This window comes from Ammospiza caudacuta, chromosome 6 (assembly GCF_027887145.1).
Source record: "Ammospiza caudacuta isolate bAmmCau1 chromosome 6, bAmmCau1.pri, whole genome shotgun sequence".
Taxonomy (NCBI): domain Eukaryota; kingdom Metazoa; phylum Chordata; class Aves; order Passeriformes; family Passerellidae; genus Ammospiza; species Ammospiza caudacuta.
In genome coordinates, this window is record NC_080598.1 from 34,982,560 (window position 1) to 35,002,849 (window position 20,290).

The 20,290-nt window shown below is 34.4% G+C and overlaps 1 protein-coding gene across 1 annotated transcript in view; it reads left to right on the plus strand.

The window, feature by feature from the left end:
• The window catches only part of FMN1 (formin 1), a 123,010-nt gene that overhangs the window by 41,858 nt on the left and 60,862 nt on the right, over positions 1–20,290 (plus strand). Inside the window, exons 5-7 of the mRNA XM_058807673.1 lie at positions 1,059–1,209; positions 11,163–11,250; positions 19,934–19,995. Of these exons, the coding sequence (XP_058663656.1) occupies positions 1,059–1,209; positions 11,163–11,250; positions 19,934–19,995 (301 nt within the window). The remainder of the gene's footprint in view (positions 1–1,058; positions 1,210–11,162; positions 11,251–19,933; positions 19,996–20,290) is intronic.

A 20,290-nucleotide genomic window follows, 5' to 3' on the forward strand; every position in this document is an offset into this window, starting at 1 on the left:
TAATAAAAAAAAAATGAAAAGTTCCTTATACGTTCATGACAGTAGACAGTTGAGCATTAAGTAGAAAATAAATCCTGAATTTAAGTAAAAAAATTGGCTCCTTTTGAATTGGTAGGTATTCAGTTTTGTTGCATATTACATCTATGTTTAGTGAAACCAGCCATTTGTATTTTGTAGTGGTTTTCTTCACTTTTTTTTAATTGCAAATAATTTCACTGCCTTTTAGTGACATCTGCTGGAAGATGTGGTCCCACCTTCTACTGATAAACAGACAAGAACACTCAGAAGTTTTGTCCCACATATTTTCCTGAAATTGAATATTTTGAAACAAGGCCCTTTAAGAATTGATGTGCAGTGTTTGTAGCACTACATATTATTTTCCCCTATTCCAGATAAAACTGGAGGATTGTGTAAACAAGCTCCCAGCTGATCCAAAACTAAATCTGGTCTTGGAAGGCAAAAAAAGAAAGATAATCCACATTTAAAATTTGCAGTTGGTTGAATGGAGAAGAATACTGGCTAGTCTCCCAAAATATAAGCCGCACAATTACTCTAGTTTCTCTGAACTACAACAAGGATAAATATGAGCATACAACATCTATGGATAACATGAAGTAAATCAGGTCCTATACAAATTTCCCCAAACACACTTAAAATATGCTTGAATAAAGTTTGTTCACTATTTGTTGATATTGTTTATTTTTATAGGTCTAGATAGATTACTGGGAATTTCTCAAAAAAGCTGACATTGGAGTACTTCTAATCCTAGTTGAAGTGGCAGAAATCTCTTGACATGTATTTGCACAAGTTGCCATTGTTGCACCAAGAACGGTGCTATGCGAATGATGCATAGTCTAGCAGGCATGGACTAAGTAGCTCAAACTAATAACTAAAACTCATAGGAAAACTTTTAACTCCTTACAAGAGCAAGGTATAGGAAAGGAATGCTCTGTGTGTTGCTTTGAGTTTAAATCTATCATGGATTTTCATCTATTATGGTTAGATCTATTATCGTTTCTCATAAGGTTTTGAAATTTTATTATTACCTCCCTTTATAGGAAAACTGCTATGCCAACATTATGGGAATCACTGGAAGAACCTGATATACTTGACACTACTGAGTTTGAATATTTATTCTCCAAAGACATCACTCAGGAAAAAAGAAAACCATTATCAGAGACTTATGAAAAAAAAACCAAGGCCAAAAAGGTATTTATTGTTTCTTTGTCTTTTTTTTTTTTTTTTTTTTTTTTTTTTTTTTTTGTGTGTGTGTGGTACTGTTTAGTCTTTCATTTTGAGAAAACTCCTTTTTAATTTTTGGATTTTTTGTGAATGAGCAAGAAATAAAACTATGGATTGCTGATTCAATCTCAAATCTTTTGCTTGAGAATGCAGGGCTATTATTTACCTTGGAAAATCTTTTACCTTTGCTAATGAAAGTTCCCCATCCTAATGAGGTAGAAAAATACTGTACAGGAGAATAGAATTAAAGTTCTAATTAGTATCTGAAAGTTACAGTATTTTGGCCATTATTTGCCCTTGAGCTGATGTATAATTAATGCCTGTCTTTAGTTACTCCAGCAAACCTCTCTTCCACTGAGATTAATTTTGTTAGAAAAATGAAATTTAAAGCAAAATTTTAAATAAGGAATGCCAAATTTTTTTCAATATAGCTAAGGAGTTGTGTCAGGAAGGGGAAGGACAATCATGTCTTTGATGGCCAAAGCTACGTGCAGTAGCTGTGGCATTGCCATAGCATTTAGACATGATCCATTAGAGAGGCAGCTGGCACTTGCCAATTGGGACATGCAGATGGGAAAAACAAATGCCATTAGTAGTATTTACTGCCAGAAAAATTCTAGACTGAGTAATAATCAATACTATTTTCCTAAACCAGTGTGATTATACATCAGAAACTACTGAAACATTTGTGTTTTAAATTTCTTTGAGTTGACCTGCTGGGAACCACAAGAGGGCACTTTGCATGTGAGCTGTGCTTGCTACCTTCAATTTTATAATTCATAGAGCGTGAAATATGTATACATGTTGGGGCTTTCAGATCTTTCAGAACATCTTTCATCATAAATTCCGTGTATTGTGTCTTAATGTAACAGCTAATGAGAAGTATCAGTAAGGCTGTAGAATTTATAGAACTCAAATTCATGCGATGCAAAAGGTAAATAATATAAAATGGGGCCTGGATGGGGACATGCTGGCATTTGTAAATGCACACCAAAGAAATAATAGTTACAGTCTTTCAAATATTAGACTGACGCTGGGCATGAACATCTCTGTGAAAAATATTTTTATATATTTTACTTGGCAAATGCTTGAAATGAATGTGATATGTAGCAGCAGCTGTATCCATAAATTCAATTAGTTCACATATCTTATGCCTTCTTTCTAATATTTATTTTTACATTTCATTAATTTACCTTTTTTCAGAAAGAATTATGTAATAGGAAATACAGGTTTCTAAAGAACTTTGAAGTATTTAATCACTGTAATTTAATGGGGAATTAATATGCATAAGTAGTTGCCTTTGTATTTCAAAATCTCAGTAATTATGGGAGTATATCTACTTTTCCAAGGGGGTGACAGCAAACCAGGCACAGAATTAGGCCTGTATACTGAAAGATGAAATTATGCTTTTCTCTTTCCTTGCTGCTTTGCAAACTAACTTACTTGTTTGAGCAGCATGATTTTTTAGTGATCTCTCTTGGCTTATCCAAAATTGAATTGGGTAGTACTTACAGAACATATTGTTATAATAATATGCATTATTTCTCATGAGCAACCAGTGTATTCTCATACCAAGACATCCTTTTTATTTCTATCAACGTTTTAATTATTCTGCTTTGGTATTAGAGGCAATAAGATATTTTAATACAATGGGTATTTTACTGAAATTAAAGAAATTAAAAAGTTCCTTTAAAGTACTGTGGAAACTACAAAAGTAAACCCTCTTAGAAATAAATTCAAAATTACATATATTACTATGTCTTTAGTTTTCAAAACCGATGGGAATGTAATGGTGTTACGAACCATGGGAACTGTAGGATTTTCTGTGAGAATTTACCAAAGTCATGGTCAGTAGTGTGAAATTCCATCATTGGGTCAAATTAAAAATTAAAAATAAATCCACTTTTAGAATTCAAAGAAAATGTTCATTGAGTACAGAAGCATTTTCTTATCTTGTATCCTATCTTTTCACCTTTCTCAGTTAAATGACTCATAGTAGCAGCTGAATGTTTTTACAGACAGTTGGGCCTCTTAGATGGTCCTGTGTTTTTCTTTGTCTCTCTGAAATCCCAGATATGTCCAGTGGGTCAATCTTGGTGGGCTGCAAATGTTACAGTAGTAGAGAGGCATTTTATTTACTTCATTTACTTAGGAGGATTTATTAGTAGATAATAACAGAGAACTCCTGTAGATCAATATAAAATTGTCAGTTTGACTGGTTTCATTTCTGATTTCTTATGCTTCTTTTGGCTCTCAACGTTTCTTGCCTTTTTCCTAACAATTATATCTACTATGGTTTTAGCAGGAATTTTTTCTTTGCTTCAGTACATAAATTTCTGCTTGTCTGATCTTAAAAATGGTACTCGTGTCACATTATAGGAAATTGTATAGTCTGGTAAAAGATGCTTTCTACAGACATTAAGAAACACAAATCTTATATGAGGCTCACCATATAGATGTAGTTGACACCATGTCGTTATGTACTTACTTATAAATTCCTTTTTCATGTTCACTAAAAAGGCCTTCAGAGCAAGTTATAGGTACAGTAGTGAAGCTGTAGTTTGTGTTTGAAATAGTTAAGCTGTTTTATTTAGTGATACCTGGTAAGACTGACCCACTCCCTGCACTAACCCTCTTCTCTGCACAAACTATGCCTTATTTCATAGCATCTTACACAAACTAAGTTCAGCTTCTTTGGTTTTGAGGGAAATGACAGACCAATAGATGGTGCAGGTCAGCTTATTAAAATATGATTGTTCAATACTTTGCTCCTTAAATGAGAGTTACATCAGTGCCTCACACTCAAGTTCCTTTTTCAATTGGAATTAAGATTTTATCTTTTTAATTAGAGGGTAATTGTTTCTCATTTAACTCTTTTGCAATTCCAAATAAAACAATATTACTCAGTTTATTCTCAGAATTATTAGTTTTGTGAAACCAGTTGGAATAATCTGTGTGCTTAGGCTGTGAAATAAATGCTTCTGTGGAAAGCCTATAGAAATTTCAGTTCTGCTCTTACCCATTTTCCCAGTAGTAGACACTGTATGGCAACACAGATTAAAAAATTCACTGTATGCTCTGCTTTCTTTTACTTACAGCTGATAGACACCTGCCATTTTCAGCCAGAAATGTCTAAATGTCCTATATAAGCTGCACCAGGGAGATTTAGGTTGGACATGGAGGAATTTCTTCACAGAAAGGGTGATTAGCCTTAGGAATGGACTCTTCAGGGAGGTGGCAGTCACCATCCCTGGAGGTATTTAAGGAAGCACTGACTGTGGCACTCAGTGCTGTGGTCTGGTTGACGTGGTGGCGTTCAGTCATAGGTTGGATGTCAGAAATCTTTTTCAACCTGATTGATTCTGTGATTAAGATAAATGGAATGGCTGGTCTATTTTCCAGTACCATTTAGCAAGTTATGCTCAGAAAGGAAACTTCTGAGTATATATATGAATATATACATATATATTTATAGTCATATATATTATATAATTACAGTATAATAAAATGTTTCGTAGAATGAATATTTATAATATATCAATAATATTTCAATATATCATCAATAATATTTCTGTTCATGCATATATATACTCACTGTCAAAATAGAAGAATACACTGGGGACTCTGTGGACTTCTCTGCTGGTTGTAGTTACTTTGTATTTTCACTTATTTCTTGAATAGCAAAATGCTAGCTCTGCAGCCACCACCTATTTGTGAGAGGCTTCAAATGTACTGAAATAGATCCTTCACAAGGCTTTCATATGTCTGAGATCTCATCTTACAGACAAAGATAAGCACAAAGCTAACGCAATTAACCACAAGGTTAACACGATTAAGAATATTCAGCTACCTAAAAAAGAAGATGGGGTACAGCTGACTAACTGACTAGTAATAGTTCAGCAGAAAGAGTCTTGGCATTATAGTGGCTCACAAGACGAATATGAATTGTCAAATCATGGTAATACTAAAAATGCAAAGCATAACTCTGATAGATCAAGAAGTATTGCTTGCAAGATGCTACTCAGCCATGTCTCAGTTAAGATCTGTATCTACATTTAGGCACTACAACCCTTCATTAAAAATTTGCTAACTGTAAAGAGTCAAGAAGAGGGAGAATAATGAAAAGTGAAGTAGTCTCTAAGGAAAGAATCAAATTATTATGATTGTTTAGTCTAGAAAGGAGAAGGTTGATTGGGACACACAGTATAAGTGTAATCAAGTGCATGCAGCTGCTGCAAAGAAAAATTATGAAAAGCTTTCTAAGAGCAAGGATGCCGAAGGAATGCAGAAAAATTTTGGCTAGGGAAATTGTGTTTCTGTATTTGCAGATCTTTAGGAAAGTTTGTTTGGAGTGGTACACATATAATTGATAACTATCTTGAAGTGCAGAAATGTTGTCTTGTTGGGCAGAATGACATTTCGAGTGCCTTTTCAACATCTTCATTCTGTTAATCAATTAAAAGACATAAAGTTCACCTTCTGCCCATTGTCATATGGGTTGAAACAACTGGCTATACTTTTTTCAAAAATACTTTGATGATTCCCAAATTTGTTGCATTCATGCCAGATAGAAATGGCTTATTGGGTTACACTGATTTCTAGAGGCTTCTGATAAGTGTGTGGGGGAAGAAAGGAATGGAAATTAGGAATCTTAGCAGCAATGGTAATACAACTTAAAGGACTGCATAAAAGGTCATTTTACTTATTTTTAGAAATATAATAATTTATTTTGGAAAAATATAGTTCATTCACTTGATGGTGATACAATGTAAATCCCATATAGGCTAAGCAAAGGTCAGGTGTACCTTTCTAGTACACAAATATATATACATAAGACTGGAATTTTTTTATTGTAATGTTTATCTGGGCTTAGAAGCTCTGCAAACTGGCTCTGGCTGCTCGTGCTTCTTTGATCTTGAAGCCCTTTGGAAAATGTAGCACCTTTGGAAGAACTTTAAGGTTTTTTTCCAATTGTACACCCTCTGAAATAATGCAGGAAACTCTTGTTCTTGCATTTATTTTCTCTGCAAGTATGCAATATTTTATTTAATGTTCTATGTATTATGTAGATAATGATAAAAATTAGTATTCTGAGGCTTTGATATTATGGTTTTTTCTGGTTGGGAGAATTTACTGGCTAGATGAATATATTAGTTATGTCCCAGTATTAGAACAAAATACTATGCAAGATATATAAACATTAAAAATATAATTATTCTCCCATAAAAATGTTTTTTAATTAAGACTAGATGCATTATAATCTTATATGAAGTAATGTAATGCAGTAAATGTTTGGAGTTGATGTCCATGAAATGGAGATGATTGCTGATGTTCCCAGGGACTCTAGGTAGATAAATAATATACAGAAGGAGTGGGATTTATTTCATAGTTATTTTATATTTCTGAAATGGTTGAATCTGCAGCAGGAAAAGTTCAAATTATTGGAGGAAAACAAAAGTCCCTTAGCTCCTGAATATGAATCAAATAAATCAAAGACGTATTCATTATATATTAACCTAATATTCTGAAATCTTGAAAAAGAGATATTTAAAAAAGATGTATTTGCTGCGATTTTTTCCATGTGTATTTTGTAGCTCTATTGCTAGATTTAGCACATATTTTGACGTTATGTTAGTTTTTCTAATATATTTGAGCACTTGTTAGTAATTTATCCTCAAAAACTCAAGTATTTTCTATACTTTTTCAAGAAACAGGATAGTTGGGTATTTGTGATGCCACTCTGTCTTCATCTTACAAAAAAAAAAGAAGAGCAAATGTCAAGTAATTTGTGTCAGGTGTATGCTCCAAATGAAAGTCCATCAATCATTTTTGGCCCTTTAGTGCAATGATTATAATTTCAAAGACGCAGGAGGACATTAAAGATAATGGCTTTTCTGTTGTCTATTATCTCTAACAGACTTCACATAATTATTAACATGTGTTCTCATTTACGAAGAGTGTCAATATTTTGAGTGAATTGCATTTTTTTAACTGAAAGGGATATGCCTGTCAGCAAGTTTTTTGTCCATCTAACTAAATGAGGAATTACAATTAATAAATTTTGTGTTTCCGCAAGAAGGGCAGATATTGCAGAAAATGTTGGAAGCTTTGCAGGGGTGAAACACAATGACTGTCTTCAGCTGTCTGCATAAGATAATAAACAGTGTTCAAACTTAAGCAGAAGTACTAAAATGCTAGTGCATGTTCATCCGAGGCACTCTCACTTTCTTTTTATATTCTGTTCTGAGAAAAATAATGGCATTCCTTGTTTATCACAAAGCCCTGAAGTCATGTTGAATATAGAAATTATCCACAGGGTGAACATCTACTTTGTGGTTTGTCTAATTTTTGCAGTTCTGATAGGAGTAAAGACATTGAGAAATGTTTCTTACTAGCTCATTCACACCTCCTATTTGAACCTGATATATTGCCATTTGTGTGTACTTTAGAAAAAGGCTAAAAGTAGTGGTGTTTTCAAGCTAATAAAATTGTAAATAGGCTTTAAAAAATATAAAGCTATGGTTCACCCACATTAAGGAAAACATAGTTAAATTTGGCTCTCCCTTGAGTAGGAATATAAGAGATAATGTCTAGTCTTAAGCTTCTGAAATTTCATTGGTAACTCTTGGATTGTTTATGCAGAATGGTTTGAGGGACATACTTTGGCTTCTTGTGCAGAATATTCTTCCTGTGTTTGCACAGAGTTTCAGCAATCCAAACATGGGTCCAGGCTGTTGATTTGCTGTAAAAGTTGGTGAGTGGGAATGGAGGGAAATGCTGTAATGTGCAGGACAGCTTTTTAGCTTATGGCTTTTCTCAATAAATTTAAATATTATGGAAGGAATCCATGCACCACCAGGAGGAAGGATTTAACTTTTAATCACTAAAGTAAACTGAATCTCTTCAGATTTCAGCACCAGTAAGTGTCCTGGTCAGAATGTAGGCATTGCAGTTTGACAGAACAGTAAAGTCTGCTGTACAATATTTAATGAAATAAATTTCTGGCTACATTAGAGGAACACCTTCTAATGGGAATGACAGAATAATTTATTAGTGTATTCAAGCTTTGGTATATCTTCACTTTTTAATTAGATTATAAAGATTTGAAAGATGTAGATGCGACACTTGTGTACAGCAAATGAGCTAACTTAACATTAAAAAATAGGGGAAAAACAGCAAAATCAAGTAATGCTATGGATCAGTGAAATAAAGGAATTATCACCAGCAGTCACAATTTTGTCACTGAGCCAGAAGATGCTGCATCCATTACAACAATGCATTTGTAGTCTGGAGAAGCAACAGGCAGCTGGCAAACCCCACCAGCTGGCACAGCAGCATCAGCTGGCTTGTAGCTGCTTACCTGTCACTGCCAGCTACAAGCAAGTCCCAATATGCTGAGAGGTGAACAGTGATTTGTCTTTTAAAAGCATAGACTAAATAGTTCAACACAGTCTTTACAAACTTTCCTTTTATTTGCCTTATGTTTTTACTGAACTGAAAAAGTGTTGATTTTTTTGTGTCTCCTTTCTATTTGGAATTCACACACGTATGTAATTCCCCCTTAGTGACAGAATAACCATCATTTGGGACAAAGTTAGTGTCTTTGAAAATTAATTCTCTGTTTTACTACTGATTATATATTTTAACTGCAAAATCTTTCAAGTTCCACATTGATTCTAAAAATCTATGACAAAATTTCAGTACAATACTTAGCATTGTAACTATGGGTTTGAAGTAGGTTTATGCTTAATGTAAGCTATTCTGTCGTCATGGTCCTCCATTTTTGCTCTCTAATGAATTAATTATTAGCTTTCAGTTACTTGGTTGAAGCTACTTTAGGTAGTCTGCATCTAGCTTGATGCCTGGCAATTGTGACCATGTGTACATTTGGCTAAAATGCAAGTGAATATACAGTCAGTTGCTGTTTCAAATCATTAATCTCTGGTTTAACTTTTAAAATTATATAGGGTTTTCTTTAAGGATTTTCTCACAAATTGTTTAGGGGGGAGGTCTTGCTTAGTGATGTGGGCTAGTTTGATCATATCTTGAGGATATAGTAGCACTTACAAATACTTCAGTGGAATGATTTAAAATGTCATGTTGTCTACAACAGCTGTAGTCTGGAAAGGTTTTGCCTCAAACTAGGCATGTCTAATGGGGTTTATGACAACCTATGAATTTGCCCTGAGCAAGGTCAGCTTGGAGGTCAGTGAATGCTGTACAAATTGCATACTGCTCAAACCTGTAATTATCCCTGTAAGAAGTTAATGTGCTGTGGAGTTCAGCAAATTCATGTAAAGCTTCAGAGATGACCATGATAAACCAGGCAGTTACTTACATTTGCTCAGAAGAATCAGTCAGCAGGATGTGATGCTTCCACAGCGTTCAATTAAGGTAACTTGGAGCAAAATCATCTTGTCTGCTTGTGTACTCACGAGGTAAAGAGCCTGAATATTTTGTCATTTGAACAAAACACTTTCCACAGTATTAATTTCTTAATATCCATCATATGTGCTGTACATATAGGCAGAAAAAAAATCTCAGCATAGATTTTTTCAAATTTTGGCAGAAAATATACAGTATCTACTTTAACATAAATTTATTATTGAGTACCTACAAGAGGGACCTAAAATATCTGTCAGCTCTTTGTTGAAGAGAGCATTTGTTCCAACTTGTGCATATATTATCCAGTTTCAGTACTCTAAATAATTGTAAGAATTCATAAAAATCAGAAGGTTTACTATCTAAATAAGTATTTTCATAGGCAAATATTTGTAAATCACATAAAACACAGGAAACATTTTTATGAGTTAATATAAATTTTGTCAGTTAACTGTCTTTGAGTATCACTAAAAGCATTCTAGCAATCAAGAATAATAATTGTTTTAAGTTCTTACTATGATTAAATATCCAAATATAAGTGCCACCTTTAATTTAAATAATAAAATTAAATTTGGAGAAATATAGATTAAATATTCAAATACTAAAAATATAAATTTTGGAAAAAACATAGCTATTAGTTTTAGTTTTGCATAGGAGTTAGTATTTTTGATAGTTCTTGTACATCAACACTATGAAGTAAGCCATCTGCTTGGATCAGAACATTTTGTATTTTTGAAGAATTTGTGTCTGTATTGCATTTTGTGATGTGCTCCTGTCATATCTTTCTTATGAAATAAATCAAAATCACAAATACCAATATCCCAGACATTGTGGGAAATAAGTTTTTTACATTTGTAACATCTGAGCAACACTGATCCCTTTCTTTATAAGTAATTTCAACCAGCCAAAGTAACATAAAGGCTTCTCTTCCTCCTTTCTTCCTCTCCCCCTAAACTCTCATCAGAAAGTATTACAGTCTGAATGTCAGTATATTATACTCTCAAATATCTGTACCCAAATGTGAAAAAAATCCTGAAATCACTGTGGAGTGTCAACAGTGTGGAATAAGCACATTCAGACATGAGCAAAAGAAATACTTTGGGTAGTGCCCAGTGTTCCAGAAGTAGTGCTGAGAGGACATAAAAAGACAATTCTTCAATTCTTCTTGGTCAGGAATTGATTCTTTGCTGAAAAAAAATAGACATAAGCCTGTTTACACTGAAATGTAAACTACCAGACAAACTCAGGAACTTGTGGTGTACTCAGTGTCTTTAATAGTTCATATTTGTCATTTAAAGAAAAAGGTGGGGGGAAAGCATATTCCAGAATAAATATTTGATGCGCCTTTTTCTTTTCCTATGTAACAGCATCCTACAAGTAAGAGGTGATGTTCTTTGGTAGAACTGGTGAGAATTCAGTCTTAAAATTCATTTCTTAAAATTCATTGTCAATTCGCAAATTAGCTTCTGTTATAAAAGTGGCTGAATCCTTTCTAGAGTGTTCCCTTGATCTCAGATCATTTTGCATCACCTTTCTAGATTATCAAATTGCTGGATGGAAAGCGATCTCAAACTGTAGGAATTTTAATATCGAGTTTGCACTTGGAGATGAAGGATATTCAACAAGGTAAGTCTTTTTCTCACACTTAATGTATTGTGCATGGATACTTTATCATAGCCCTCCGATATTTTATCATACCCCTCAGTATGTGTATTGAATAGTCTCCTAAACTACCAGAAGAATCATTCTTCCAATATATTCTAGTTTATGTAAAAGTTTCACCTAAAAACTAGAATTAAATTTAGGTACAACTCTTTCTGTACCTTTAGAGTTAGCATAACACTTTCAGTACAGTGTTTCCATATTCCTCCCCTGCAGCTGCCTGCTTTTTCTAAAGCAAGTCGTCCACCAACAGGAATGAAATGGAGGGCTTATGCATAAATCTTTCAGGCTTCAAGCATGCAGTCAGTATTTTTTAATATTTACATTTTGCTTCATTAACAGTATAAGAAGTACATCCCAAACTGATGTTACCATGTAAGAATCAGAAAGAGAATTACTGGATGGCATTTTTCAAAGCATAGGGCTAGTCAGTTGTAAATTCCATTACTGGTAGAAATTATTTGAGTTTGCCAATACAACTGTAGAGAAATACAGATTTTTCAGAACACTGGGGTGATTGAGAGTCTGCTTATGTTCTGGATTTAAAAAGATATTGTTTAAGGATATTGTTTATTTCTTTTTCACATTAAGAAAAGGAAAATATTCACCATTTAAAACAACTGCTGGAACAACTCAAGTTGATGTCTCCTTTTTTGCTATTGTTTTCCCTCCATCACATGCAAATACTGGGTAGGGTGTTGAGATGCTGCTGGCATTGATTATTATTAATTTCAAAAGAGCCTTTGAGCATCTAGCACTTTAAAAGCACAAGGGCTTACAGATGTCTCTTGGGATGCAGAGGAATAAGGAAAAGAAGGAATAAGTTTGTGTCTGCCAGTATTGTGTGAAAGGTATCAGAATGAGATGGAAAAAACCCACTATTACTAAAGGTCTAAATAATTTGCTGGCAGAAGTGTCAGCAGCACAGGGATAGGATAGAAGCTTTATTACAAAAACTGGGTAATATTCTTAAAAATCTTTAGAGACTGGTTTTCTTTTTATTTTCCATGCCATGACATTCTACTAAAATAGAGCATCTCTATCTTTCTCAGTTGTTCACTGTACTTGTGTAGCTTTTGAAATATTCTGGCCAATTTATACCAACTCTGAGAAACCATAATGATCCAAATATCCAGGTATATATCCAATAGCATTTTTAACTTGAGGCAGCAGTGCGCTTTTGAATCACATGTATCAGTTGTCCCCTTGGCTGTGCTTGCATTGCATGGCAGTCTCAGAGTGCACAAACGTGCTTCACAATCAAATTAAATGAGAAGATTTGCTTTAGGGGCATGCCATCAGTCTCCATGTATAGCAGTCTCTAAATTCCCCAGGATAAGATCAGAGATAGTTAGAGCACCCTGAAACATCTATAGTGTGAACTGTTGCTGTCTACACATCCATTTTAAGACTATACTACTTGCAGTTGTAGATGCAGCTAATGTAGTTCTAGAAGTTTAATGAAAACTAGAGTGTTGGTAGAAGAAAGACACCAAAACAAATGCTGTCACTGAAGAAAAGTTTAGTACTCATCGCCCTTTCTTGTCTGAGGTAGCAAATGACTGGCCTGTCACCACATGTGTTGTTCAAGAGAGCAATAGGATATGCTGCCTCTTGCTTATGGAAACAGCTAGGAGCTACCATCAGGATTTGGGAATACCATTAGTAGAACTTCTAAAAAATATACTAACAAGGCAGTCTGACTGATTCTCAGCAAAATCTGTGTTCAGAGACTATCTAGGATGAAAAACCAGTTCACAAAACTCAGGGAAAACATTGTTCTGTAGAGAGGACCTTTAGAAATGTACATTACTCTGAAAACAACATTAGAATTATGCTTGTCTCTCTTTTAATGTCTGTTTATTTCATAGTATTTTGTGTAATTTAAATCTGTGGGCAGTCCTACCTCCCAGCAGACAAATTATTTAAAGACTGCTGTAGTCAATGCACTGGATGGAAAAAATTCATAGTAGGCTAAATGGTGCATGAGAACACCTAACCAAAAAAAGCATGTGGTCATTGGGTCATGAATGTCAACTTTTTTTTTTTTTTTTTTAAGAGGAGTTGCAAAGAGCTACCTCTAAAAGCTTGCAGATTAAGCACTCATCCCTTTTTTCATGCCAATTTCCATGGCATAATTCAGTACGTGAAAAACAGGGAAAAGTTTATAGCCTTCGACCACTTACAACACAGAATGTAGAAGTCTGAAGCAAAAGAAAGTCAGAAATGAAAAAAAATCTAATTTTTACTTCAAACTTTTATGACCATGTTTGTTGTAAAGTCATGTACAAATTAATGTATGGTCTATGTGTGATGTACTGCTTAGTCTACCTTAGGTAGCAGTTATAGAATGCAGGTAGAGAAATTCTCAGATGAACTGCCCTGTGCATACAGATGCATGCAAAATTGTAGAGAAGACAAAAGAGTAACCACAAGAAAAATTGCATCTTCCTTTAAAATAGTGTGAGATTTCTGCATCCACAGGATTATCCTCTCAAGTCAAAGTACATAGCTTCACAGCATATTCTGTAGAGAACGCAGCAGAGCAAAACAAGCAAGTGATAATATCTGGCATCCAGATGTTTGAGTTTGCATTTGATAATGTGCCAGCCACCACACTTCAGGAGGGGGATCTCCCATACATATTTGTTTAAGAGAATGAAGTCTATCCTTTGCAGATAAATTTATATCCATACTGCTTCTGAGTATGGTCTAAGGACAAGACAGCGTAAAACTAATTAATTATTTTGGGTACTGTTGGTGTTAAATGATGCACAGGGAAAGTTAACATTGTCATGCTGCACCTGTCCTAAGACTCAGCTTTTTGTACAGTGGGAGAGAACAAATCCAGATATTTCAATGTTCTGAGCACTGGTGAATCTGGTAATAAAGTTTTTTGTTAGACCGCTATTAATATTACTCATTTCCTGAGCAGAAGAAGCAAGCAGAAAATCTGTCTGACTCAGTATGCTATATAGGATCTGTATATTGAAAAGACAAATAGCAGTAATCAAATTGTGCATAGGTTTGAGATTATTTTTAAGGCTGCTTCTCTACATTTTTTAAAAACATTTATGAAAGGAGATGAGGAATAGCAGATATCACTTGTTAGGTATGCTGTAAGCATCCTCACTTAAAGAAGTAATCTCCATTTCATATCAATCCATTTCTGTCTTCTCCTATTGTTGTTTAGCTGAAATACTACAACTTGAGACAAACTTGTGGATCAACACTATTTATGTGGTTTTGCTGTTGCAATACTACAACTTGCTCTACAGCAAGGTGTTTCAGTTTTGTTTGTAATGGGGATTATAGCTGTATGTGAAAATACTGTGTGGGTCTTTGTCCCAGCTTTTAACAGGGCAATATTCCTCTCACTGAGACAATTCCAAAATAGTAGCTGGCAATAGCAATGCACTGGAAAAGACATAATAATACTCCTTTCTGCAGTGTATGTTGTCTGTACTGGCTTTCCATGGGCTACTGAGATCCTTGTTCAAGAGTTACCTGGCAAAATTGTGTGGCAGCCCAGATGAAAAACTTTTAGTTACAGAAAATAGGATGTAGAAAAAACGTAGATATCTTATGTTCAAAAGAGTGATTAACCCAAATCCCTCCCTACATTCATAGTACCTGCGTATTGCCACTAAAACTGTAGAACACCAGAAGTTCTTCTTCTTTACATTGGGGAAATATTTCACTGTCAAATATTGCTGGTTGCTGTCAGAGCGCATTACCTAGATGGTCTCCTGGTATATATGCTGGTGTATTTTCCATGATATTAAGTCTTTGAGATGTGGTGGATCACATCAGATGCACAGTTAATAGCTTTTTGCACCCTTTGTGGTAGTAAAGTGCAGTATGTTCCCCCCAGAAGAGCTGCAGAGTTCGCTGCTACATTTACCAAAACCATGGTAGCTGTGCTGTAGCACTACAATGCTGACTGAATATAGCCTGTAGGAAAAAGGGGAGAACTTAACATTTATCCTTAGCATAGAGATTATTTCTAATGCTAAAAGTGAAGCATCTGACTCTTTGCCTTCAACTTTGTGATTTCCCCTTCATTTCAGCATATAGGAGTAAAAATTGGAAGAATGTGAACTGTAGATTAACACAACCAGACTAATGATCAGTCTAATAACCATTCTGATTCAGTATTATATTTCTAGTCATCCTGGGATTGCTCTAATAGGAGCACACAGAAGGTTTATAAATAGGTTTGCATTGTCTTGGTTCAAGTTATGCGTTATGGCACATCTAAACTGTTGTTCCAAAGTTTTGTGACTTTCCCACCTACCCAAAATATTACATGTATGTATTCTATATATTCTGTATACTGTGCATGAAGTATAAAGATAGCTGCATACCCATCTCAGAAGTTGGAAAACTATTTTATTTAAAATAAAATGTTTTTCTCTTTTTTTGGGAAAATTCACAACATATATTTTTGTTAATATGTTTTGGATATCCATTGCATGTGGGTAGGTTAACATTAGTGCCAGAATCTTTTGTTCAAGACTTCTTGCAGGATTCGAGCTTTCTTAGTCTTCTAAGCCTCCGTTGTGCCCACAGTGCTTCTTTTTTACGTATATTTTTTTGTGGTTGCATGGCAATTAATACTGGAGAAAACCTTTAAATAAGTTGGTAACATATCAATTTGTCAGAAGTAAACCAGAGGGATTTGGATATTACAGGGAGATTTGCCAAGTATTTAACAGTCATTGTCTAATTGACTAGGTCAGTCACAATTTTATTTAAGTTTCCCAATGATGGGCTGCATATTCCCATGAAATCAAGCCTTACTCAACAGAATGCAGTACCTAAAACAACTAAGTACTTCCAAGTCAAATAAATGAAGCTTTGGCAAGCACCTTCTATTTAAATAATGTACTTCTGTTTTATTATTTGGGAGCAGTTAAGGTGATTTCTTCATATTTCATAGTCTAATTGTCACATTAAAATGTTTGATACTGGGGAGTACATGTAAGCTCTGTCAGCAGGACTTAAATCCTGGTTTAGCCAAAATGTGTTCAGTAGGAGTGAGGCTGTAGATCAGATTCTGCCTTAAGACTGTTGGTATTTAAGCTTATTTAGAGGAGGTAAGTATATTTTTCACAATAAACTCTAAGTTCTAAAGTTGTATTTGCACTGCACACATGATGCTTTAAATTCTCAGCTTTTTTTTGCTTTACATTTTTAAATTGATCAGAATATGTGAAAAATCTGTGCAGCAGGGAATCTGTTAGATTCATTTTTTAGAAGTTAGCATGTTAAAAACCTTTGGTATAAGTTTATATTTGAAACAATGCTCTTAGTATGTGAAATGTAGCTGGCAAGTATTTTTATGTGTGCCTGTTAGTTTGAATGCATGATGCTGATCTGTTTTTTGTCCTAGCTGACGGTTATTATATCCTAATGGGTGCAACCTTGCACTAATGATCCTTGTGTGTATAAATTCTTCTTCTTGTGAGCAGACACCATAGACAACATAAAAATGTTTGCCTCAATTTCCCTGCAAAAAAGGATCTCAGAAACCAGACTTGGCCAAGTAACAGATTTTTTAAAGGTAGAGGAACCCAATAAAATTACCAGCTTTTCACAGCATGAGTCTACTTCCTTTTGACATATTGTGAGGTGTAGGTGAAATATTCTAACTGAACTGACAGTGTAAGGAAGACAGCTAACTAGAAAGCCAGATGAAAGTAAAAACCACCAATGATGATTGATATTGTAATAGCTATTCATTATTTTGGAGCCTCTTTTGTGGATTTATGTGATTTCACCTATATTACTTACACTTACGTAAGCAGATATAATGAGATTTAATGCAGTAAATTATCATGGTTAAATTCACTGTATCAGGAAGAGCTTTTTGAAAAACATACCAAGGTTTGTATTAATTTTGGTGAAGTTAATATACATATGATCAAAAGTGGGGTTTGTTTTTCATAGAAAATTTAAAAGCTTTTGTTATTTTAAGTGAAAATCAAAATAATTGCTTTCTTTGATCTAGTCCAGTGGGGTTTTTTTAAGCTGCCGCAATTCAAGCTAATTTGCACAAAATACTGTGAATGTATTTGCGTGTGGCATATTTTAAGAATAAGAATATGAAGACACCTGTGAATTTGGGGATTTCTTCTAGCTTTTCAAAATAAATGCTTTTTTTCAAAAAATGGGCCCATCGTAAATTTGCATGTTTTCATTTTTGTCTTCTGCTCCAAGTGTGTATGGCATAAAATGTATAAAGATGAAATAAAGGAGGTTATGTGGATTTTGGCAATGTGTCTCTATATACATTGACATCCTAAGATGTCCAGCTGTATGGCTTGATTTTTAACAGCAGTTGTCTGTCTGTGCATCCATTGCTAATAATAGCAGTACAGGTTGTATAGAAAGTAAATCAGAAAATATTTTCTGAGTACTTTTATATAATCACGTGCTCTCTCCAAGAGAGATAACTCATGTCAATATCTCTTAGAATTTATTATTATTAATTCTATTAAATATGTGGTTTAGCAGATTGTATTTCATTAGTTTTATCACAAACACTTTTTGTTTTATCATGTCACTTCAAAACAATGCTGATTTGTTAGATCTGATGTTGACTACAGAAACATGGATAACACAATAGAGCATTAAAAATCACTTTATGATTCTGGGGCCTTTTTGCTGACAAATATCTGGCTGAAATATTCAGCTAGTGATGTAACACTTGATATTCTTATTACAGTGAGTTTTTACCAAACTACTTCCTGTCATCGTAATAGATTTGTACATAAAAATTTGACTATCAATTACGTGTTTTGCATTTCAACTCCAATAAGTTGCTTTTTCTAGATAGCTTTGGACATTTCTCCTTGTAAGCAGATTTCAGAATATGTTAAAATAGCATAAAAGTTAAACCGCAAGAGAAAGTTTCTGAACTCAATATGCATATTGTTAATCTTAACAATTAAATATATTGGACTGTGAAACCAGTCTTCCAAGAGATTTTCCATCTTTAGGTTCTTTTGAAATTTTATTGGATGATACAGAAGATAGTGCAACTCTTTGAACTGTTTTGCAGGAGATAAGAGAGAATCTTATAAATTCAAACCTTAAGGAATTTCCTTTAAACAAAGATTTTTGCCAGTCTCAGTGGTTCAGGCTTTACATTTGGTTGCAGTCTTGAGGGTTTTGAATCTTCCAGTAAGACAAAAATGGTTGGAAATACTGGGTATTTTTCATTGATACTGTCTTCTGTGTAATTCTTTACTTCTAACCTAGGTGTAATGTCAACAGATGGAATAATAATTGACAGGCAGAATTTTAAAGCATTCTAAATGTCACTGGACCTTTTAATAAAATTAATTAGCCTGCCACAGAGAAAATTTACTAGCCTGCTGGTTAATTTCACAATGTAAAATCATGGGGTAGGTGGTAGAGCAGGTGAAAGCTTATTACTTTTTAATAATTATTTAAAGCTGTGTGCCTTGCCCCTTTCAAGCATGGATTACAAATGCAGCAAGAGCTTTTAAAATCCTCTAAGTTCATAAGCAGCCAAGGATCATTTGAGGAAATATAATACAGTTGAATTAAAAGTTATCAGGTAGTAACTAATAACATCTCACTGGTTATGCCCTTGATTCTTTTGGGATTAATGTTTTCAGTAATATATAAGCATAAGCCATGAGTTCAAGAATTGTGCCTAGTCCCCTTATGAATCTTGAGGAAAAGCTGATTTCAGAAAATTTAAACATCCACAGTTACTTCCATTCCACTGTGCATCTCTCAGCGTACTGGAATTTAACATTAGAATGTGTTAGAAAGCACCATGAAGCAATCCCATTTAGTTTTCAGAAGAGTTCCAATACCAGTATTCCTATAGCAAGAATTTCCAATACCAATATCAATTGCCTAAATTGTAATGGGATTTGCAAATGTTGGAAGCACCAATTTCATATATTCCAAACACAGTAATATTTGGAACTAAGATAGGAAACATTTTGAGAGTTCCCATTTTTAGTAATGAAGCATGATTAATCACTTAAGAGTATGCTGCATGTGTGTCTGTGTGGTGTTGAGAAGGATTTTTCTGTAAATTGTCATGTAGATAGTTTTCTATTGGATAAAGCTGACTTAAATGTGAACTTGTTGAGGATGACTTAAAAACTGTAGCACAGTCTTTTCTGCTTGCAAATTTATATAGCTTGTAAACTTTGAAAGTTGGTCTACTTCTCTACTTACCAAGATTGCTAGCTCCTAGACAAGCATATCTCATTGATTTCCTGTGCACACAGGGAGACTTAAATATCCTCACTCTCAATTCCTTCCTATCCAGCCTTCTAAGCTAACATAAAATCTGTGCTGTTCGTTGTTTGGTATCAGTTGTCTCATGTTCTTCTGCCTGAGCAGCTGCACAATCAGCTGGCTACTTGACTGGTCACATCTTTGCTGATTATATTGGAGAGAAAAAGTAGAACTCTACTCTCCTGAAACTGAGTTTATAGAACATTCTTGCAGGAGTGCTGTGATTTGACATTAGAACAAAAAAAATTAACTGGAAACATAAATGTCCTGTATCTAGGTTAGAACCCTTTGGTACATTTCACAGGAAAAGAACTGAAGTTTTAATCCAGTGTCTAATTTGTGTTTGTATTCTATACAGCTATATTGTGTGTCGATGACTCTGTAGTAGATCTGGAGACACTGGAAGCCCTATATGAAAATGTAAGTAAAGGTGGGGTAAAAATGTGTTTAATCACCAAAGTATTTTGGATACAGACTTTAGGCTGCTCAGGGATCTAGTGAGTAAGGTCCCTGAGAAAATGCTTGTGAAGGTTCTGGGGTCCATCAGTGCAGATTATTTTTTCAAATACCATTTTATGAAGGCCACAGGAGCAGGAAATTCCTAAATGTAAGTATTCAAGCAGATGAAGCAGAAGGTTGGCTTATCTGAGCTGGGATCTTTTGGAGCCAAGGCAAGAAAAGAATGTGTATGCCCAGTGAAGGCAAGGTCAGCTGA